This window comes from Podospora pseudoanserina, chromosome 1, assembly GCF_035222485.1.
Source record: "Podospora pseudoanserina strain CBS 124.78 chromosome 1, whole genome shotgun sequence".
Classification (NCBI taxonomy): Eukaryota; Fungi; Ascomycota; class Sordariomycetes; order Sordariales; family Podosporaceae; genus Podospora; species Podospora pseudoanserina.
The window spans coordinates 8,676,247-8,697,953 of NC_085920.1; the positions used below are offsets into that span (position 1 = coordinate 8,676,247).

At 53.0% G+C, this 21,707-nt stretch overlaps 9 protein-coding genes across 9 annotated transcripts; 3 read left to right on the top strand and 6 right to left on the bottom strand.

Moving 5' to 3' along the window:
- Positions 1-512: 512 nt before the first annotated feature.
- On the bottom strand, positions 513-4,962 carry QC764_124150 (uncharacterized protein; the record flags this gene model as incomplete). The annotated part of the gene is made up of 3 exons (XM_062943652.1): positions 4,432-4,962; positions 3,865-4,354; positions 513-3,793 (listed from the first exon to the last, which is right to left on the bottom strand). Exons 1-3 carry the CDS (start codon positions 4,495-4,497, stop codon positions 513-515), a joined length of 3,837 nt encoding a protein of 1,278 aa, XP_062806802.1. The 5' UTR covers positions 4,498-4,962.
- A 404-nt stretch (positions 4,963-5,366) lies between these two features.
- On the bottom strand, positions 5,367-6,663 carry ATP17 (ATP synthase f chain, mitochondrial precursor). The gene is made up of 5 exons (XM_062943653.1): positions 6,427-6,663; positions 6,347-6,361; positions 5,977-6,127; positions 5,846-5,911; positions 5,367-5,788 (listed from the first exon to the last, which is right to left on the bottom strand). The coding sequence occupies exons 1-5, from the start codon at positions 6,472-6,474 to the stop codon at positions 5,763-5,765; spliced, it is 306 nt and encodes a 101-aa protein (XP_062806803.1). The 5' UTR covers positions 6,475-6,663; the 3' UTR covers positions 5,367-5,762.
- NdufS4 (ndufs4 NADH dehydrogenase Fe-S protein subunit) lies at positions 6,255-7,840 on the top strand. The gene is made up of 3 exons (XM_062943654.1): positions 6,255-7,121; positions 7,200-7,310; positions 7,382-7,840. Exons 1-3 carry the CDS (start codon positions 6,898-6,900, stop codon positions 7,689-7,691), a joined length of 645 nt encoding a protein of 214 aa, XP_062806804.1. The 5' UTR covers positions 6,255-6,897; the 3' UTR covers positions 7,692-7,840.
- Positions 7,841-8,291: 451 nt separating this feature from the next.
- QC764_124180 (uncharacterized protein) lies at positions 8,292-10,433 on the bottom strand. The gene is given in 5 exon segments (XM_062943655.1): positions 8,292-8,390; positions 8,403-9,057; positions 9,236-9,431; positions 9,625-9,698; positions 9,757-10,433. 4 exon segments carry the CDS (start codon positions 9,874-9,876, stop codon positions 8,581-8,583), a joined length of 867 nt encoding a protein of 288 aa, XP_062806805.1. The 5' UTR covers positions 9,877-10,433; the 3' UTR covers positions 8,292-8,390; positions 8,403-8,580.
- URK1 (Uridine kinase) lies at positions 10,235-12,683 on the top strand. Its single transcript, XM_062943656.1, has 9 exons — positions 10,235-10,759; positions 10,831-10,908; positions 10,990-11,039; positions 11,115-11,259; positions 11,316-11,358; positions 11,421-11,506; positions 11,557-11,626; positions 11,689-11,920; positions 11,983-12,683. The coding sequence occupies exons 1-9, from the start codon at positions 10,511-10,513 to the stop codon at positions 12,464-12,466; spliced, it is 1,437 nt and encodes a 478-aa protein (XP_062806806.1). The 5' UTR covers positions 10,235-10,510; the 3' UTR covers positions 12,467-12,683.
- Positions 12,646-15,230, bottom strand: QC764_124200 (uncharacterized protein). Its single transcript, XM_062943657.1, has 2 exons — positions 12,870-15,230; positions 12,646-12,815 (listed from the first exon to the last, which is right to left on the bottom strand). Exons 1-2 carry the CDS (start codon positions 14,944-14,946, stop codon positions 12,799-12,801), a joined length of 2,094 nt encoding a protein of 697 aa, XP_062806807.1. The 5' UTR covers positions 14,947-15,230; the 3' UTR covers positions 12,646-12,798.
- Positions 15,231-16,228: 998 nt separating this feature from the next.
- On the bottom strand, positions 16,229-18,599 carry QC764_124210 (uncharacterized protein). Its single transcript, XM_062943658.1, has 2 exons — positions 16,916-18,599; positions 16,229-16,849 (listed from the first exon to the last, which is right to left on the bottom strand). Exons 1-2 carry the CDS (start codon positions 17,033-17,035, stop codon positions 16,427-16,429), a joined length of 543 nt encoding a protein of 180 aa, XP_062806808.1. The 5' UTR covers positions 17,036-18,599; the 3' UTR covers positions 16,229-16,426.
- On the top strand, positions 16,946-20,460 carry QC764_124220 (uncharacterized protein). Its single transcript, XM_062943659.1, has 4 exons — positions 16,946-17,883; positions 18,171-18,431; positions 18,490-18,854; positions 18,908-20,460. The coding sequence occupies exons 1-4, from the start codon at positions 17,842-17,844 to the stop codon at positions 20,328-20,330; spliced, it is 2,091 nt and encodes a 696-aa protein (XP_062806809.1). The 5' UTR covers positions 16,946-17,841; the 3' UTR covers positions 20,331-20,460.
- On the bottom strand, positions 20,402-21,675 carry QC764_124230 (uncharacterized protein). Its single transcript, XM_062943660.1, has 3 exons — positions 21,202-21,675; positions 20,897-21,133; positions 20,402-20,835 (listed from the first exon to the last, which is right to left on the bottom strand). The coding sequence occupies exons 1-3, from the start codon at positions 21,244-21,246 to the stop codon at positions 20,524-20,526; spliced, it is 594 nt and encodes a 197-aa protein (XP_062806810.1). The 5' UTR covers positions 21,247-21,675; the 3' UTR covers positions 20,402-20,523.
- Positions 21,676-21,707: the final 32 nt, after the last annotated feature.

Sequence of the window (21,707 nt, forward strand, 5' to 3'; positions counted from 1 at the left end):
AATGTTCCAAAGGATGAAAGCCTGAACAAGCATCTGTTGCATTCACATCCCACTTTCCACGGTCCCACCCTTTTTGCCCTGTCTAACGGTTTGAGCTGCCATGTAAATCCAGAGAACCTGGCAGACAAACTCATTGCAGGGAGTTGACAGTCCCCACTCTTCCGCTCAACAAATGCATCCTCTAGTGGCCATGTTGGTGCGACAAAACAGGAGAAATCCGTGGTGCTTCGAAAGAAATCAACCAAGAAGTGGCCAGACTCCAGAAAATGCGACTGACTATGTCGCTGCAAAGAATGGGGCTGGCTCAGAAACTCGTACAGGACCGCCGCATCTCAGGCCACAGGTTCAACATAACAAAGGCCAGTATATCGCTTAGCCGTCATACTTAGTGCCGTAGTATCGTGCTTCGACTTCTACTTGTCGATAGAACGGAGTTGACGGCACCAAGGAAGAAAGAATTATACCACTGTGCTGGCCCGTTTTGCCACCATGTCAGCATCCACCCACTTCCTCTATGTTTGAATGGGTGCTGGGGTGTTACGAGACCAATTGTCACGCCCGCGATAGCTGCCACGACTTCCTCGACTATGCGAGGGATTGGCACCCGTGGAGCTCGAGCCTTGATCAACAGAGGACGATGGTGTATCTCGTCCCTTGCCTCCTTGCCTGTAATGGGGTGCAGTGGTGTTCCGGCCACCACGCGGACCACCACGGCGGGGGTTGCTGCGGTTCCGCCCGTAGGGAACCACAATCTCCTTCCTCTCGGTTCCGGGAAAGGACACGCACCATATAGTGCCAGCCCCGGACATGGGCACCGGGAAAGTGATGGAATCAGCACTCGAAGGAACTGCATAAAGTTTCTTCGGGAGAGGTTTAGGCGTGGGAGACGGCTGCCATGCCGCTTCGGATACTGTGTTAGGAATCCTCACTGGTGGCAACGATCCCATCTCTTGCTCCTCAAAGCAGTCTTCCGCCATCCCCTTTGTGGTTACGGATCCATCCTTGCCAGAGAGCGGTGAAGAGGGGTGAGAGAAAGGTGAACTAGGCCATGGCTCGGAAGCCATGTGGACAGGTTCATCTCCGAATCTGAGGCCGGGCGACCTGGGGTTGACAGAGTGAGCCTTGCGCCCACCGAGCAGATTGTCAAACCTTGCCTGCCAGGCACTCTCCGGTTTGTTGAATGATGGCCGACGATTGCCTGCGTTTGATCCAGCGGGGGGGTGTTCAGACTCCTTGTAAGCAGCTTCTTTGGCCCAAGCGAAACTTGGAACGTGGGATTTGCCTTGGCCAACGGCTGTGGCGCTTCTCCTGTCGCTAGATGCGGATGGAGGAAGTCGAACAACGGGTTGAGGACGAGGCAGAGACACGTGGGGATGGGCAACATCCCCATCGAAGGCAGGGTGACCCACCATGTCTGGTGGAGGAGGAGACGGTGACTTGGGCCGAGAAACTTCCATGCTACTCCCAAGACGAACGTCACGGGAAGGGGGGAAGAAACGAGACCCACGAGCATGCTGGGGTGCAGTCGGGACACCGAGGATCGAAGTTGTCGAGATATCCCGAGTATTGATAGTACTCTGGGTAAGGTGGCCGTACTCGGCCGGGCCATTGCTCGACGCCGACGGCTCTTGCTGAGAGGCCGTGGCCTTCACCTCGGCAGCGGCGCCCCAAGCATGTTCAGAGCCAATCTTGACCGTCTGCTTTGGGGCAGCTTCTATCCGCCTGCCGTCAGCATCAAGTTTCGTTGGGCGCCAAGTATCCTTGATAGGCGGTTGGTCATTCAATCCACGACCAGATTCTTTGAGACGACGCTCCCGCTCTGAGGCGGAATCGCCCAGCATCTTGGCAAACAGTTCATCTTGTAAGCCTATCGTGCTGGCGCTGTTAGTCCAGGCGGAGGAGGCAGTCTGCCTGGGCTCTGATGCATTTCCTCCATGAGCTTGTTCACTCCGGGGTCCAGGTCTCGGGGGCCCAATCGGCGGCAAACGAGTTGTAGGAGCCATTGCCCCGCGTACGCTGGTTGGCGGTGCTATAGGACCAGGTCCAGATTTACTCGAAAGCTGATGCGGGAGTTGTGTAGTACCCAAATCAGAAACAAATGTACCGTTGCCCAGAGTGCGATTGTTATTCGGAGCGCCCCAAACGTTTTTAGCAGGTCCAGCTTGTGGAGGGCCCCAGGTGGGAGTCGCTTGATAGCGCTCAACGGGCTTGCCTGTGCTCGGCCAAGGGTGGGCGTGGGTGTGCGGCTGTGCGTCGATGCTGTTCAGAGTTGCCAGGGTTTGCACCGGTGATCCATTTGGCAGAGCTTCAGGCTTCCGTTCGAGTTCGGGTGCAGCACCCGGATCGACATCCTCCTTCGGCTTGGGCTCATGAGTCTCTGTGGGCTTTTGCGTGACAGGCTCACGGGGTTGAGCTGGAGCTGGAGGGTGGTCCTTGGCGGCGGCCATCTTGGCGCTCTTAGATTCAGGGGCAGGACCCATCGCTTCCAACTTTGCGCGAATGCGCTCTTTTCTTTCGGCCTCCTCTCTCGCTTCTTGTTCTTGACGACGCTTCAGGGCAAGCTCGCGCCTTTCCCTCATCAATTTCTTCTGCAATTCGATATCCTGCTCAGTAACACCAACAAGGCTTGCCGCGGGAACAAGTGGGGATTGTTGGATGGCTGCGGGGGCAGCATCCTGTACACTGGCCACGGATGGTGCCTGATGATATGGAATGGCATGTGTCATCGCAGGAGAAGCTCGGGGAGCCCAGCCTTGGGGATGACGAGGACCGCCGGACGGTGAAAAGTTGCGTGGCGAAGCTGGGCCATCGCTGCCGACTGTCATAGACCCACGTCTTGCGTTGATGAGCTCTGGGGGTGGCATCGGATGCTCGAGAGTCTTAAGCCGGTGCAGGACTCCGCTACCGCCACTAACATTGGACGATCCACGGCGTCGGCCATAAGGCCCAGGCTGTTCAATATCCCTGGCTCCCTGGTATGGACCAGAAGGTTCAAAAGGCCCTTGCTGGTCATAATGCGCAGGCCGGTGCAAGACCGCTGGTTGTCGACCCGGTGGCACATCAGAGCGTACCGTACCCCGGCGATCAGAAACGGGTTCATAGCGGCCAGACTGCGAGTTGTACAATTCTCTGTTGCTGTGCGGTGGACCATCGCGCCATGGGGCCCTACTAAAATCATCGGCAGCGATCTCCTTGGGCGCCAGGCGAGCGTCGCCAGAAAGGGCGGGATCACGTGGAGGGTATCTGGAAACTGGCGGGCCAGACACATCTGGTGCTGCTATCGGCGAGACCTTGTCGACCTTTGGTATTGTAGCCCATGGAGACTTTATCGCGGCGGGCGGGGGAGGCGGCTTCGCTACAAGCGTTGGTTTCTCGGGAGCACCCTTCAACACCAGACCCTTACCACCACCAAGTACATGGGTCTTAGGTGCGGGACCAGGACCGGGAGCAGTAGCCGGTGGGGCAACAAGGGCCGAGGCTTTCGTTTTGGCTGAACTCTCACTTTCTCGTGATGCTTGCCGGACAGCCAACTCGCCCGTTGATGCTGTTTGCGCTGCCTGGGGCGCGGAAGCAGAAGCTGGCATTGCATGATGGTCATCGATATGTGGGATGGTAGTTTTCGTTCCGTCAGCCCAAACGATGGCCTCGGGGGTCCAATCCTCGTCGTCATCTTCTATATCTGCCCAGTTATTCTCCCCTTTGATGTCCTCGGGCCCAAGGCGGCTCGCCATATGGATGCCATACTTCTTAAGTTCTTCATCCGTATATTTCTTGGGCTCCGGTGGGGGTGCGGCTAGTGAAGATGTATTAGCAAACTACTCACAACAGCAACAACTGCCATGTAATTCCATGATGCTTGCTCACGTCGATTCTTGTTCCAGACTGCGTTTGCGTCTGGAGCCGATCCCGACTTCCCTCCGTTTGCGCCAGAGGACTTTGCAACCAAGCCACTTCCGGTCTTGGCAACCAATCGGGGTCGAGATGAACTCAAAGTGCTGGATGGGGTCGGGGAGGAGCTGAGGGTGACGGTAGGTTTCTCCAGCGGCTTGGTCTGAGCAGGAGGCGCCGTGCCCTTTTGGTGGAGGAAGGTCTTATTGACACTGATCGCCTTGAATGGCGCTGGCTTCTTGATGGTCGACGAAGGTCTAGGATGACCGGCGCCGTCCTCCTTGCCCTTGGAGCCATCTTTAGACGCCTCGTTGTCGGACCCTCCACTAACACTGACTTCGGCCGAGTTCACAAGATCATCGATAATGTCGGATATATGCTTGTTTGCAAGGTCGTCGGTCGAGGCGCCATTTATGTGCGTTCGGTTGACGTCGACATTTTCCGGGTTAGTGTCGACCTTGGTGGACTGTACACATGCGCAAACAAACAGTCAGCAAAGGCGGGGTGCGCCTGAGAAGAAGGGGGGGAGCTCTCGAGACTCACGGGTTGGGCGTCAGAAGTTATGGTAGCTTCATCGGATCGTTGTTTTGGTGACTCAGTGGCCATCATCCGCGTGGAATACTCGTGGATTCGAATCGTGGATGGGAATAGTCCGATCGCAGTTCGGCGCAGAACAGATTAGGCCGTCGTAGCGTACAGATAGACGATGCTGTAATGTTTTCTGTAGGAAAAAAAAGGTGGGTTCCGGTCAGCTCCAGGAAGCAAGGGGAGTGGTTTGCTCGAGGGTGCAGCGCGGAGCAGATCGAAGGCTGGGCCTCGCGCAACGGAGGGACTGAGCCAGGTCGACTCGCAACTTTTGTTCGCCGTGTGCAACCCACTTGGCCCGGCCGGTCTAGTTGGGAGCGAGATACGTACCTCTTGACCCTGAAGATGCTGGGGATAATTGAGAACGGTGATACCTCGCGGTCGCGGGTCAATATTTGGGTCGTCGTGGGGGAGTGAGGTAAGGGTCGTTGGAGAAAGAGAGGGCAGGAAGCGTCCTGTGAGGCGATGCGGCTGGTGGTCGGAGGTCTTTTTGCCCACTTGCAGCACTGACGACTCGGTCGGTTGGCAACCAGAGGTCAGAGCTGCCGGGGTCATCGCTTCGGGCTTAGCACTGGGTGGTGGTCTGTGCTTTGTTGAAGATCTACTCTCTGACCCTCCACAGACAACCAGTCCCGAGCCAGCGAATATATGAAGGGAAAATCTCTATATGTTTGAGTTCAGGATCTGGCAAAGTTTGTATGGATTGTTCATTGCCAGTCCTAGTCGAATAAATGTACAGTATCTCTGCATCAAGGGCCTCTAGCAATCATGCTTCGACTGAGAGGCATCGCGCTTCCTAGGCTGAACCATGGTCTTGACCTTTTGTGTGTCATGCCTGATATATTCCACAATGCCCGTCATCAGAGAAACAGAAAGATTACGTAGAGCTCACATGCCAAACTTGCTCATGAAAAATTAGAGAACTACATCACTAGGACTGAAGATATTCGGCCTCTTGATTGTACAGGTGGTGTTTCGCGCATCCTCCCAATTGCTTGCTAGCGAGCGGACTGGACCTTATGTAGAACAGCAAGTTCGCGCAAGGGCTCTGAGCCTAGCTGGGAATATCCGACCCTCATCTCCATTGAAATCGGGTTACAGTGACCGTAGGCTGCACCATTGGCCACTTGGTAGAGCGCCATCCCAGGCAGCTAGCAGAGACATCACAAAAGAAACAACTCTGTTGCTAAGTGTCTCGTAGGCACTTCACTCTATTCGGTAACAGGTTATATACACACCCGAGTCAACTCCAAGCGGAATGTCATCTTCCACAACACCGGCTGAGTAGCTTAGTGGGCGTTGTTCTTGTGGTGACCTATTATTTGTTAGAGAGCAAGCCTCAACTCCCGAGCTCTTTGCATTTAAAACTCACGAAGGTGGAAGTAGTAGTTCTGGGCGTAACCAGTGATCAGGACCAGGAGAATGGCGTGGACGATGGCTATGACATGATCAGCATTTGGTACTCCCTCTTGTCGTGTCGCCGACAGATACAGAGATACCTACGCGCAGCACTGGGGTTCTTGCCAAAGTACTTGGCCTGATATCTTCCGAGGAGACCGGTGGGCTTGACCTCAGGGGCGGAGCCACGGGGAAGTTTGGAGTAGAAGTTGACGACACGCTGCATGCGGACGGCATCGGGGTTGGCACCAATGGCCTAGTTTCCTCCGTTAGCTAATGACCCCTTTCAAATTGTTGACCTGTCCGAATTCTCCATTTCCAAGCGTATTCTGTCCAACAATATCCCGTCGTCCATGTCGTCGTCCCTCATTCCACTTCAGAGTCCTCCCCTCCCCTCCCCGCCACCAACTTTCCAGATCCCATTTGGCTTTCCAGTGTCGAGTCGCAATGTCGGAGTGAATTAAAATAGACGTACCTTGGGGGAAGCGACCTGCAAAAGTGAGTTAGCAAGGTTCCCTACCTGGCTGCAGTCCTCCCTATCCATCCGGATCTTACCTTGGGGGGGATGAGGGTCGAAAGCGCCCGGCGAGTGACAAAGCTCATTTTGGCAGAGGGGTAATCGCGGCTTTCGCGCGATTTCGGATTCGATACAAGAAGGAGTCGGCTCGGGTCGAATGGAGCGAAGTGTCGTCGTCGTCGGCAACGATTGACGGAATTGAGCTGTTAAGGTCCAACTGGGAAGGGCTGCGGGAAAACGCAAGGTCCCCAATCATCCGGCTAGCAAGAATGTTGTTGCGCAAAACGGTTGTTTCCGGTCGGCCAATCAGAGCACCAATAGTGGGGTCAAAAGCCGCACCTCGACGCACGCACCAGCCAGCCAGGTCCCAGTCAAGCCAGTAGCTCTGACGACCTGTGAGTTCGCCCCCCATCGATTGAAGCTTTGCGCTGGAAGCTTGCGGTGCGAGCTTCATTTGTCCCTCACCTCGACGACGACCACAGCCATCCTCGTCAGTACACCAACATATAATGGCCTCATTACGCCCCTCCACGGCCGCCGCCGCCGCCAGACTGCTGCGCACAGCAACCTTCTCGCCCCGATCGAGCATCCTCCCCGCCTCGCGCCGTTTCGAGAGCTCTACCCCCTCGTCCTCTTCGACCGCCGTGGCTCCCAAGCAAGCCAAGGCAGAGAACCTGGCCCCTGTTCAGCGGAATGCGCCCGACTATGACGTTCCTGTTGACCAGGCCACTTCGTACGACCCCTCCATAACTATTTCGATATGGATCTCTATAACCATGCACAACTTGATATCTGATATTGGGTGATATAGGATGTTCACCCCAGTACCCAAGACCATTCAGGATGGTTCCGAAGAAAACCTCACTCTCCCTGCCGGCCTAATCTCTGGCGCCCCCCTAGAGCTGCAAGCCCGTACAGTCCGGTTTGTTGGCCCTTTGTCCTGTGGTCTACGCCTCTATGGAAGATGCATTTGTCTAACTTCGTCTTCCAAAGTATCTACCAACCCTCCAAACCAGCCACCCAATCCGGCACCGCCAAGGGCTCCCGCTGGCGCATGGACTGGGACGTCCTCGGCAAGGGCCACAGATGGGAGAACCCCCTCATGGGTTGGCAGTCCTCTGCCGATTCAATGCAGGGCACCCACCTAACCTTCAAGTCCAAGGAGGATGCTATTGCCTTTGCCGAGAAACAGGGATACGAGTACTTTGTCCAGGAGCCAAACACCCGTGCCTTCACACCCAAGGCGTACGCCAACAACTTTACCTACTCGCCCGGTAAGTTGAAGATCGTCAGGACTAAATAAAAGGGGGAAAGAGCGAGGCTGGGCGTCAATGTACATCACGGAACAAGAAAGGGGTTACGGTGTGACCATCCATGTTGAAGCGGCGAATGTGTGTTGTTGTAGTTATAGAATGGTCAGCTGAAAAGAACTGGAGTGTTTTTGACGCGCAACTGCTCCGTTCAGCTGGTGCAAGATGGCGCTTGCAACTTTGACACGGTAACCCAAGACTTTGCCCATGATACAGGACAGAGAAAAGTTGGCAGTCATATCAGCATATAGCCTTTCTTGGTAGGTGAACGCTGACTGGCTCAAGCTCGATGCGGTCAACACACCGGAGCTACATTCTGGACCTTTTGGTTCAGAAGCTTGAGAAGCTATCAGTTGTCCGGAGGTGTGAATGGCAAACCCCTGAATGTGTGAAACTATACATGTGAACAAAACATGCTTGACCTGAGTAAAGTATCGTAAGCTGGCCAGATGGTGTGATTACAAAGAGGATTGATGAGCAAAACCAAGGACATGGTATTGGTGAGATTCTGAAGAGTCTATCGTAAGACAGACTTATGGATTTCGCGGCCTCGAATCAGAAAGATCATAGATCACAAAACACTTCAACGATAAATTTCGATCCAAGAAAGATTCTCAGTATTATACGCTTTAACATACCACCGCCCACATGACGGTCTGCTAAAATAGTATTGGTATAATAACCAGCTGAGCCAACCATGATAATCAAGTCCTGTATTGCCCGATTGTCTCGTTGCCGAGTGCCCGTGTTGCCCAATGACGCCATCAAAATGCCTACAAACCCGCGGAAGAAACAGTTCCCTTACTCATAAAATACCAACGCTGCCAATGCCCAAAACAAATAAAGAGGATATCATGTCATCTTCCACCCCGTGGTTCATCTTCAAGTCGTAATCATTGGTTCATGTCCATTCGTCTCGGTGAGTCCTTGAAACTCAACTGCGTTCTCCCCATTCAGCCCAATGTCGATGTCAGGCGGCAGGTCCTTGATCTTGGACGATCTGGCTGATGATTCAGCCCAGGCACGCATACGCACCAGAGCCCGGATAGCGGCCTCTCTGCGCTGGTCTTGCCGGACCAAGACCGCCTCGTTGACCTTGGTAGCGGTCTTTCTGCGTAGGTCTGATGATAGCAGGTCCTTCAGTTCGGGACTAAGGTTCGAGTCGTGATCAAAGAACAGCAGAGACATGGCTCTTTCGAGATCAACTCGAAACTGTTCATTTATCGACGCCCTGGGAGCCACCTGTTGTGTGGCAAAATCCAAGGCGGGGGTGATATCACCGCCGTAGCATTGCCTGATGAGCTCCACAAGCTGGAGACGCAATAATGAAAAGTGAAGCTCGGGGTTTTTATCCAGTATCTGATATGCACGTTAGAGACTCAAAACAGGCAATTTCAATACAATCAAATGTGTGTAGGTTGCGCTCATAAAGTGGTGGGTGTTTCTCAGCAAAGAGCCCGAAGGCCTATTATGCGTGGTGCATGAAACTCTGTGTCAAATCATAGCAACGGGGTGTGAACAAGATCAAAAGACTTACATCAGAATCGAGGGCATTCAGGGCCGTGATGGCCGTCTCGATATCCCCGCTGTGAATGGCATGTTGGATCTCTTGTCTTGTCTTGATGGAGGGGTCCGCTTGCTGTGGCGCCAGGTTTGCCTCTTTGGAGAAGTTGGCAGCGGCGCCTGGGTACCCCTCCATCGTCAAGTAGTCCAAGATCAAAGCGTTGATGTCACTGGGCTTTCTGTCAGCACGGAACCGAGTCATGTGAGAGCAGTGAAGCGACAAGGAATCGAGGTTAAGAAAGAGGCAGTTCAGAGATTACGAGATAAATGCAGAGTTTCTCCTCATGGATAATCAGAGAGATTCCCATTGATATGCGATCATCATATTGCCAGGGCAAAGGAAGCGGGGGAAAGGTGACTAACTTTTTGGGGGTCTTGGTGTCGCCTACACGCGCCTCGAATGCATATTTAGGAGTAGCAGTCGCCGTGGATGAAGTCTTGGTTGAGAAAGTCAGCGTGTGAACTTGCGTAGCAAGGTTGTCAAGAGGCACATACCATGGGGGCAGCCTGCGATTGACGCTGCGCTGCCTGTCGAAACTGGGCGAAGATGTGTTCTCTGAACGCAAAATCGGGATCGAGGTGCCCCTGCTGCTGAAAGGCCTGCCAGTTGGACATGTGCAAACTGGCTCGCTGTGCTTCACATCTGCCGTTGGGTGCACCTGAAGTCAGGTTGCACTGCGGTGTTTTTGGCGGTTTGACCAGAGAAAATTGTTGGGAATGGAGGTGGAAGTTGCAAGAGAGCTCAAGTTGAAGGTGAAAACCTGGAGGCAGAGGTGTCCGAGCTCCCAGTGGAGTCGTTTACGGGTCTCTCTGTGGGGGCTCTTTCGGTCAGGGTCAAAGAGAAGCCGGGCAAAAGTGGCACCGTGCGAATTCCCATGCTGTAACACTGTACTCGGTGGGTAGAAAAAGCAGCGCTGATGGCCACAGATAACCCTCAGGACCTTCCCAACCTGATGCTTGGCGAGGGGCAATAGGGCACCTGAGGCACCCATGGCTCCAAACAAAGCAGGGCACTCCCTCTGCCTTCACCAGCCAGAACGGACCAAAAAGCGGCCTCTACCTGGTAGGTTAAGTTTTTCATGGATTTGCGCCTATAGTTTGGCCAGCAAAGCAGGGCAAAAGGTAAGCTTCAAGCCTCACACCGCGAGGCACAAATGCAAATGAGATTCCCGTAACAACCTGTTCCTCCCTCACGACACTAAGGTACAACCTATATTACCCCTCACAACCACCACCGCTCTGGTCCAAGATGCCTTCCACCATCCCCGTCGCCCCCGGCACGCCGCAGCTGGAAGATCTTGTCATGAACCTGAAGACCAACGGCACTGCTGGTACCTCGTCAGTCGACGGCACTATCGCAAAGAGGGCGCACTATGCTCCACCATGGGCCGATGTCAGCATCATCGGTATCGCCGGCAGCTCGGGTTCTGGAAAGTCGACTCTCTCGCAGGCCATCGTTAACAAGTTGAACCTGCCGTGGGTTGTCATCTTGTCCATTGTAAGTCTCGGGCCTAAGAAAGTACAGGCTAGAAACAAAATAAAAACTCATGCTTTGTTCATATCCGCTAGGACTCGTTCTACAAGTCCCTCGATGAAGAAGCGTCGAGAAAAGCGTTCCGCTGTGAATACGACTTTGATGCGCCAGATGTAAGAAGACAACCTCCAACAAATCATTCTCGTGAATGGGATCCAGGATTGGCAGACTTACCAGGATCGTTTCCACCCCAGGCCTTGGACTTTGACGTTTTGGTAGACCGGCTGCGAGACCTGAAAGCGGGGTGAGTCCTTCTCTTCTCACGTTGGCCGTAGGCATGAACTGTAAAAGAGCCTATCTGATAATCAGATGTTGTTAGCAAACGCGCGGATATTCCAGTCTACTCTTTTGAGAAGCACGCTCGCATGGAACAAACCACATCGATCTACTCACCTCATGTCTTGATTCTTGAAGGAATCTTCGCCCTTCATGACCCAAGAGTCCTTGAGCTCTTGGACATGAAGGTAATTTCCGTCTTACAATCTTCAGAGTTACATCTCGAGTACTAACATGGGTGAAGATCTTTTGTGAAGCAGACGCAGACACCTGCCTGTCCCGAAGAAGTAGGTTCCCTTGAAGTGAATCGGCTCGTTATGGAAGAGCTCAAGAATCTAACGAGCTACAGTTCTCCGAGATCAGCGGGAGAGAGGCCGTGATGTTGAAGGTATCATCAAGCAGTGGTTCTCCTTTGTAAAGCCCAATTTCGAACGGGTAAGCATCATGCTCCGCTCACCTTGGGATTCTTGCTAACTTGGTATCAGTATGTCGATCCTCAGCGCAAAGTGGCCGATATTATCGTCCCCCGCGGTGTTGAAAATCAGGTTGCCATGAGTACGTCCAACTTCATTCAGCCCATGGTATAACCATGCATCCCTTGAAGCTAACTGTCATAGCCATGGTTACCCAATTCATCCAGCAAAAGCTTCTCGAAAAGTCAACTCATCATCGTGCGGCACTCACCCGCCTCGAGATCGGTGCTCTTTCAGAGCCCCTAACCTCCAAAGTTCACATCATGAATCAAACGTCTCAGATGCGTGGCATGAACACCATCATACACAACATCGACACCTCGTCAGAGGACTTCATCTTCTATTTCGACCGCCTTGCTGCCCTGCTAGTTGAGCAGTAAGTTGTCCCTTTTTCTTGTAGGCTACCGTGTTCCAACAAGAGTCTCACGCCTACTACAGGGCCTTAAACAACGTCTTCTTTACATCCAAAACCATCACCACGCCTCAAAACCTCCCATATCGCGGCCTCGCCCCGGCAGGCGAGGTATCCGCCGTCGTTGTTCTTAGGGGCGGCGCGGCTCTTGAGGCTGGTCTGCATCGCGTAATCCCAGACTGCAAGACTGGTCGCGTGCTGATTCAGTCCAACATCCGCACTGGAGAGCCCGAGTTGCATTACCAGGTCCTCCCCAAGGACATCGCTGAACACTCGGCCGTTCTACTGCTCGACGCTCAGATGAGCTCTGGTGGTTCGGCGCTCATGGCCGTGCAAGTTCTTGTTGACCACGGTGTCAAGGAAGAGAGAATTGTGTTGGTCACTTACAGTGCTGGCCGGATGGGTTTGCACAGGCTCACCAAAGTATTTCCCGACATTTCTGTGGTGGTGGGTAATTTGTGCACTGATGCCGAGGAGCGCTGGGTTGAAAGGCGGTATTTCCGTTGCTGAAGTGTTTGCATCTAAATGTACATGGAGTCGGTAGCATGGCGCCGGGGCAGGTCTGTCCCATGTTTATATATGCATTGAACACAGCTTTATCATACCCTGAACTATGAGCTAAAGGCTTCATCCACTGCGTGTTTTCATGGAAACGTTTTGGAATTCACTCCTTGGCCTTCTCTGGCCTGAGCTGTAACAAAACAATAGAGACCCCTCTGTTTGAACGCCACGCTAGGCTTGCTTGCATGGTCTATGATACAAAATGGCTTCACTCATAAGGTATATTCAGCAAAAAGCCCCCTCCCTAACTCAAGAGGACAAAAGTGTCCAGAGCAGGAAGCTCAGTAGCTCATTAAATCTGTTTCATTAAGGTCAGCCAACAGCCATTCTCATAAAGGCAGGGACAACTTACCTCTCCCAAACAATGCCCTCTTTCCCCAGTCCATGGCCATCAACACTCTCGTCCTGAAACTGACGCTTTGAGCAAAGTAGATGCTTCTCCATGCATACACCGCCCACAAACCGCCAGCGAACCGCCACCCATCATTTCCGAGGTCAAAAACCGCCGAGTTACCAATATACGCCAAGCTTCCCAAGTGTTTGTACTCAAATGCTTTGTAAACCGCCGCGTCCACATCGCCGTCCGAAATCTCGTTGGCTCTTAGCCCTGGAGCCGCCCGTGCCAGCTTGTTAAACTTGTGAGCGAGGTACGACCCTTGCTGGTGGGCCCTTTGCGCCGTCGCTGGCAAGCTGGTCAGTTTGCTGTCGATTGTCTTGAGCAGCTCGCGCAGCTCCCCAAAATCCAGGGTACCGGACCGATCTCGGTCGTACTCCTCAAACAGCTTGTCTAGCCTCTTTAGATGTCCCACCGCCTGAGGAAACCGCTTCTTGACCTGTTCGGCAACATTTCTCCAGTCGGAAAAATGCAGGGAAAGCTTCTCGGGGTCAGTAACACCGTGCTTCCAGGCGATGCTTCGGAGGAAAGAAATGATGTGGTCGGCGACGTTGTTTTGAACAGTGGCGCAGTCCCCAATAGCATACACGTCTCCAAGAGGCGTGCCGTTCAGTCTTAGATGTGTGTCTGTCTCAAGGGCATGTCTGTTGTTTTGCGCCTTGCCCAGTTTCCCGCTCAAGGTTTTGCACAAATCTGCCTGAGAGACACCAGTGGACCATAGACAGAACCCCATGGGGAGCTCTTTCGTGATGACTGTTCCGTCCTTTTGCTTTTGTGTAAATACGATGCTGTCCTCCTTCACTTCGCTGACCCTCGAGTTGACCAAGACCTCAACCTGATCTCTGGCAAACCTTTCCTCGGCATAGGTCGAAAGTGTCTCGTCGTATGTGTTGAGAATGTGGTCTCTGCTCTGAATCAGATGAACTGAGATTTCGTTTCTCAGCAACCTTGGGAACAACTGGATCAGGTCTTCATTTAGCAGATCATACAGCTCCGCCGCGAACTCCACCCCAGTTGGCCCGCCTCCACTGACCACAAACGATAGTAACCTCTTGCGATCTTCGTCACTGGTTGTTGGCAGGCAAGCCAGCTCCAGGTTGCGAATGATCCTGTTGCGGATCTCCCGGGCGTCTCTGATATCCTTCAAGAAATGGCAGTGCTCCAGCCCCTTAACTCCGTGAGCATTCGTCACCGAACCCACCGCTACCACGAGTTTGTCGTAAGGCACATAGAACCTCTGTTCAACACCATGGCAGTCCACCTGGCTGACTTCGACTAATCTCGCACTGAAATCGACATCTTCGGCCCTGGCGCGCAGGAACCGGCCCCTAACCCCGTGGATTATCCTCCGTATCGGCTCGACCAAACTCCGCAGTCCTAATGTTCCAACAGTGGCTGAGGGCAGCATGGGCGTGAACAGGAAGTAATTGGTAGGACTGACAACGGTGACATGCCAATCCTCAGGATTCAGTTCCTTCAGCAGCGCCACACCTCCCCACCCACCACCCAAGATCACCAGTCTTGGCTTGTCCTTTTGCCGCTTGCGGTCCTCGTCATCCTCATCGTCGATGAATACTTCCAAAATGGGAAGGTTCTTGGGCCCACCCCGTCGGGGGTTAAGTGCAAGCTGTGAGATGGTAAGGTCGGACTTGTTGGAGGCGTGGTCGACATAGGTGGTGGCATCGTAGACGAAGAAACCAATTACACCGAGGGAGACGAATAACACGGAAGAGCCAAACCAGGCGGCGAAACGATAGGCGTATTTGAGGGCTTTTGGAGTGGTTTTGGGTGCGTTTTTGGATGTTGTGGTAGACAATTGACGGAGGTGGGTTAACGTCAGGGGTGGTGTGGTGAAGAAGGTCTTGAAGTCTGGAGCGGTTCTAAGGATCGTGGTCCGTGAGGATGGGAGGTTGGAAACGATGCGTCGTTGAGAAGGGGAGACTATTCTAGTTGGGTATGCCGATATTCTGGCCCGAAAAGGCAAAGAATGGACCGTCCGAAGCCCGGTGTCTCGAGACAGGCGACGGCTGAGCATGCTGACGTTGTGGTGTAGTTATGGTGTTTGTTAATTTGCTGTTGGTTGAGAACCCCTCGCGATGTCTTCAATGACGTCAATTCGTAATCGATAAGGAGCTGCCCGACACAAACTGGTGTAAGTGAGAATCTCAAAACCACATCGCGGGAGCGCAATTGTGTATCGATATTCAGAGGGAAGGTGAGAATTAAGGAGGAGATCGATGTCAGTTGCTCTAATTCAACAGCAGGAAATTGGAGGTGTCACGGTGCAGGGAGGGTAGTTCATCCACCTCAAGTTCCAGCGATCGCCCATCAGATACGTCAGTGCCCGTTTCCAGCTTGACAGGCCAGGGGTCTTGGCCTGGACCTGGCGGCGGCGCTTGTAAGCGCTTTTCTTTTCTTGTTCACACTGTGCCCGACGGGAAACACTACATTTTAGGCTGTGTCTAAATATGGCACTCTCTGCCTGCACTGTGCTCTCAGTTCAACCCCTTTTGGAGAGTGTGTCAACCTCAATGAAAGGCAACGTTGACAGAGGTTTTTTCATATGTTTCAAGTGTTGGAGTATCTGCGTCTATTTGTTGAAAACAGATTGTAAAACCTTTACTGTATGAAAAGCGGAGTTGCATACCGGATAGGTGTGACTGGAGTGCCCAATCACCTTATGTCCGACAGGATGCATGTATGATGCCAGTAGATTATCCCATAGGGATCTGTGAGAGGTGCAAACGCAACATGCTTGAAGCTATTAAGCGCCCCAAACATTAGACTGGCATTATATTCACGCACGGGATGAGAACTTGCATATGTTATCTGGTTCTTCAAGATTCTGGTCTGGCTGCGCGCTGATAAAAAATAAATTTAGTATTCTGTGGTTTGTGCCGGAGACCAACTCATTTGTCAAGACAAACCTACCATCTACTGCTAGGGATCCAGTCTATTGTCCTCGGTTATGCAAAAACCAAGATAGGTATCTCTTTAGTACCACCCACCCCAGAGCCCAGCATGCACTGGCAAATGCTCTCAAGTTGAAGAAGAAAACAGGCCACTCCTCTTTTGGGAGCTGACATTGTCCTGGGGTTGGGCGCTTGGTCTTGTGGATAATGGTAAGTCGCTCACTTTGACGTGGCTCTCGCCAGCAACGACTCCTCATTTGCAGGTCAGGGACGTCCTAGAACATTTACCCCGAACCAGTTAGAGGCCGTTATCACGGCTACCTAAGGAGCCAACTATATCACCCTTTGAAACAAGCACCAGCTTTCTGGACCACTCGGAGTCCATCCACTGTTTGGTTCTGTCCCACAGACTTGTTGCGTCATGGCTTCGAGGATCTCAAGAGAACAAAGTACGAGATAGTCTGAAGAGACCTATTGCCTTGAGATTAAGACCATCTCTCCTACACATGATAATGAAGACCGCATCTATTTCTAGGCTGCCGATACATAATTGATCACACATGATCTGCCCTTCCATGTTGACTGATACATAGCGTGCTCGCTTCATAAACCTGGCACCGCAAATTCCACCGGCTCCCTCTGCGCCTCCCACGCCAACCAGTCGCTCCTCGTCGTAGGCAACAGTCCCATCCCATTCACCTTCCAAACGCCCAGCGCAAGCGCCACGATTTGCATGACCACATAGACGAGCTTCACCTGCAGCACCTTGCCCTTGTTAGTCTCCGTCTCGAACCGCTCAAACGCCTGGTTCGTGCCGAGTATTCCCATAATAGGGTTCTTGAAAGCCATAACAATCATCATGATGCTGAATATTTGGAGCGAATTGCCGGACATGTACATCATGATGGCGGTCATGGGCAGAGACTTGATCGGGGCGAGGGCAACCTCCCAGGCCTTTTTGAGTTTGAGGGTGTCCATTTCTTCGGGAGATGGAGGGTCGCGTTTGGGGGCAGTTTTCTTGTCTTTCTGTTACGCAACAGCAGCAGTTAGCCAAGCGCCAGGCACAGTAGTTTTGTGAGATGTGGGACGTACTTTGGAGTTTGAGGGTTGCGAAGAGGGATAGCCAGTGGGGTCGGGGATCGACGATTTGGGCTTATATGGTGGGGGGTTCTTGAGCTCAATCGCCCATGGCGGTAACGTTGTAGCTGGCATTGTGGTGGGATGATGTCAAGGAGTGCGCGTCGCGATGGTGGTTGATTGACCTGGAGGCTTGAATGTTGAAGGTGATGTCTAGATTGAATGGCGTCCGTGCTTTAGGATGGATTTCAGGAAGCCTCTTGGCGGACCATGCTTGTTCCCGTGTCAGTGGATCCCCGTTGCTGTTCTGGACCCGCTCCCCCACTCCCCACAGAACCAATTCTCCACATTGGCTTTGACTTGGAATTGGCCCTGGCGCAATTTGAATTTCAGGGGCCTCCATTGTTGAACAACTGCCCGAGGAGAGATCCACGCAACCACCCGACTCAAGCGGATCGGAACCGACTAAACGCATCTATCGAGCTCCCGGCAGAGCCGCAAGTTAAAACCGCCACCGACTTTGCGACCGTTGAGCGTCCGACGTTGTGCTGAATCTCGAATTGGATAGCAAGAACGGTAATTCCGGTGGTTCCAAAGTCCGGTACTTTCTGGGGCGCCTGAGCCAGACAACAACGAAACAAAACCAACATCAACTCGGGCTCTTAACAACGATACAAGAATAGTGACGCGACGAGATCGAAAGCTACAAGCATCCATCTTGCCGGCTTGACTTCCACGCGCGAACCGAACAAGCGATCGCCTTCGAGTCCAGAACTTGCCGAACCCAGCTTCAGCTTGGCGCGTCTATCATAAAGAGAACGAGAGACACGGAAACGACTACGAAAGCAGAGCATTTCCAGGGCTTGGTGTGAGGGGTCCGCCCCGTTGTTGTATCAAATTATTTTGTGAGAGAAAAGAAGGAACAATCCGAGACAGCAAACATGGCGAGTGCACAGGGAGGAGATTCGAAGCTTTTTGCTCGGGTAAGCACACAATCCCTTGTTTGGCGGTCTTGGTCCGGGTTTGCGGGGGAAGCCATCTCACCCAACCAAGCTGAGCTGTACGGATGGCTTCTGGGTGACTGGCCAAGGGCAACATCGTCGCCTTATCGCATTGCGTGTTGCTACCCTACATTCCTTGCCCCTCACCACCTTTCAGCACATGCCGTTTCTTCTACCCATACCCACCAGAAACACGACATCATGAACACCAAGCCTTCAAGATGTTCATGGCATATCTTCCTCCGTCCACTTACTTACAAAGACCACAGGGCAAAGTCGCTGAGCTCCGCCTCGAGTTGAACAGCGGCAGCAAAAAGGACAAGAATTTCACGACGAAAAAGATCGCGCTGAAAAAGATTGTTGCCAATATGACCATGAGCAACAACGATATGGTGGCCCTGTTTCCAGATATTATTGGGTGCATGGGCATTCAGAATCTCGAAATCAAAAAGATGTGCTTCTTGTTCTTGGTCAACTATGCGAGAATGCGCCCCGAGGTAGCAGTGAAGGCGATTCCTGTTCTGGAACATGTTGGTTGACCCCCTTTCTTCGACCTTCTGGTTGTTGATGTGCTGATGATATGGGCAGGACATGGAAGACCCTAACCCTCTTGTACGAGCGCTGGCCTTGCGGACAATGTCTTATATCCATGTGCGAGAGTTTGTCGAGGCCACAGTGCCCATTGTTAAGCAGCTTCTCCGGGATTCTGATCCGTATGTGCGCAAGACGGCTGCGTACACTGTCGCCAAGTTGTATGATCATGACAGGCACATGGTGGAAAAGTCAGACTTGATTGACAGGCTAAACGGCCTGCTGAGGGATGACAACCCGACAGTAGTTGCCAGCGCCTTGGCTGGGCTGATGGATATCTGGGAAAGAAGCGACGCCATCAAACTTACCATTGATTACAGCAATGCGTCCAAAATGGTTGCCATTCTGCCAGATTGCTCAGAGTAAGTCCAGAGTTGTGCATACTCGGGAAGGGACGTGCTGACAGATTTGACAGATGGGGCCAAACATACATCTTGGAAGCCCTCATGTCGTATGTTCCACAAGAAGCAGGGGAAGCTACCCTGTTGGCGGAGCGTATAGCACCTCGACTTTCTCACTCCAACTCAGCAGTTGTCCTCACCTGCATCAGAGTAATTCTCTATCTGATGAACTACATTGCCGACCAAAAACAGATCTCCGCCCTCTGCAGGAAACTGTCACCACCGCTCGTCACTCTGTTGGCCAAGGGACCCGAGGTTCAGTACCTGGCCTTGAGGAACGCCCTCTTGATCCTACAGCGCCGCCCCGAAGTCTTGCGCAACGACATCCGCGTCTTTTTTTGCAAATACAACGATCCCATCTACGTCAAGGTCACCAAGCTCGAGCTCATCTTTATGCTGGCCAACGAAAAGAACATTGACGAAGTCCTGACCGAATTGCGAGAGTACGCCACCGAAATCGACGTTCACTTTGTCCGCAAGGCTGTTAGAGCGATCGGAAAGCTTGCCATCAAGATTGAACCCGCCGCGCGCCGGTGCATCAACCTGCTGCTGGAATTGGTGTCAACAAAGGTTACTTATATCGTCCAAGAAGCCACGGTCGTCATCCGCAATATCTTCCGCAAATACCCCAACCAGTACGAGTCCATCATCGGCACCCTGTGCGAGCATCTCGACAGCCTCGACGAACCAGAAGCCAAGGCGGCCATGGTCTGGGTCATTGGCCAGTACGCCTCCCGCATCGAGAACTCGGACGTGCTGCTGGAAGACTTTTTGGACTCGTTTTCCGAAGAGCCCGTCGAGGTTCAACTCGCCCTTTTGACCGCTACAGTCAAGTTGTTTATCCAACGGCCGACAAAGGGCCAGGATTTGGTCCCCAAGGTTCTCAAATGGGCCACCGAGGAAACAGACAACCCCGACCTGCGAGACAGGGCGTACATGTACTGGAGACTGCTGTCGACAGACATGGAGGCGGCTAAAAGGGTGGTCATGGGCGAGAAGCCAGCCATCACTGCCGAGAGCGAGAAGCTGGACCCGCAAACCCTCGAGGAGATGTGTTTGAACGTGGGCACCCTGGCTACAGTGTATCTCAAGCCGGTGCAGACTGTGTTCAGGAATGCGCGGCCCAAGAAGTTGCACGACAGCCCGTGCCTGCAACGTCAGGAGGTGGCCGTTCCTGGTTTGAGGCAGCCGGGGGATGACGGGAACAAGAGTTTGAGCGGGTTCGGGTTCGGTAGTGACAAGGCGGTCCAGAGGCAAGGGAATATGAGTGCGGCCGTATCAGACGCGGATGCCTACTTTGCGCAGCAACACACCAGACAACAAGATGGATTTGGGGATCAGGGGCATGGAGGCGGGTATGTGGTCAGCCAGTTTGACGCCCAGGTACCAGTCTACTCTGCACAGGGGCAGCCAAACAATGCCGACCTTTTGCTGTGATTCGAGTACATGTGTCGACAAAGGACAGGTTGTCTGCATGAGAAATGAGCGCAAGATGATACATTGCATTAGTTTAATACCATAATTCGTTCTGCATTAGATCCTTCACCATAATTGTCAGCCGTAATCCTGTCTATATCCCCACTTCATCAGTTTGTCGTCGGTGTGCAACCCAAGGGGCCGTGGGAGGTGGTTACACATAAGTCGTCTTCTGTCCGCCCCTTTTGTAGCTCCAGAATCTCAACCCGATCAGGCTGCCGCAAAGCGCAACCCCAACCACGAACATCAAACTTTGGTTCGCGACAGCTTTGTGGCACAGTCCTTGGAGCCTACTGAATGCCAAATCCGGGGATTTTAGGTCCTCCTCGCGCAGATAACCAGCAAGTGGCTGCGGTCTGCCAACATCAATCAAGCCTCCGTTGATGAGACCGGTAAAATACAGGCCTCTGCCGTCGTCGTCCCCCAATGAGCAGCCATGGGTATCCTTGAGTCCAATCGACCAAGCCTGATGTTCCTCCGCATTAGCACTCCGCCTCGAGGGCGGTACGGGGGGAATGAATACTCACGATTCCGGCTGCGATGACCAACAATGCGGCGATACCGTCCAGAGCCATCAGGGCAATCGTTGGGACAATGTCCTCGAGCCATGTCCACCAGATGGCGCCGAGGAGGTTGGCCACGGCTACGACGATGGTGAAGGCGGCAACGAAGATGGTGAACTTGGTGGTGGTGGGGGGGTCGCCATATACCTGGCCCTTGAGGAAGGTGAGGGTCAAAGCCAGGACCGTGATTGATAGGATGAGCTATTCCAGGTTCCGTTGTTAACCACAACACTAAGGACAGGACAGGCCACAGCATCATGATAGCATACCTGGAGGGCTCGAAACACGGCCGTAACCACTTTGGACTTGCCCATGGCTGCCGGTTGTGTGTTGCACTTGGATGGACTGGGTACAGTACAGGACCTGGGGTGTACACTGGGGATAATTTCTGTCAGTCTGAGAAAGCGGATGAGGAGCTACAGCTTGGGGTCGGGTATTTGATGTGCAGTAAGGGAAGGCAGGTGCGGGCGTGAGTGTTCTAGACTGCCTGAGCTTCTTTTCTTGGAGGGCGGGAGCGAACAGGCAGCTGTTCAGTAAAAGCTGGAAGTCATGAAGGACCTCCCGTCTTTCCCAAATGGTGGTTGAGGTGATGTCTTGGAGGGGTTGGATCCTACTCACGGTGTTGGGTTTCAGGGGGTGATGTTGCAATGGCGTGACGAAAACAAGGTCAATTGACAGAGGAAATACGAGAAAGAAAACCAACAAGGAGGGTTCTTCCCTTATATACTAGCAAATTCAATAGTGAATCTGGTAAAGGTAACCACTACCATAGCCG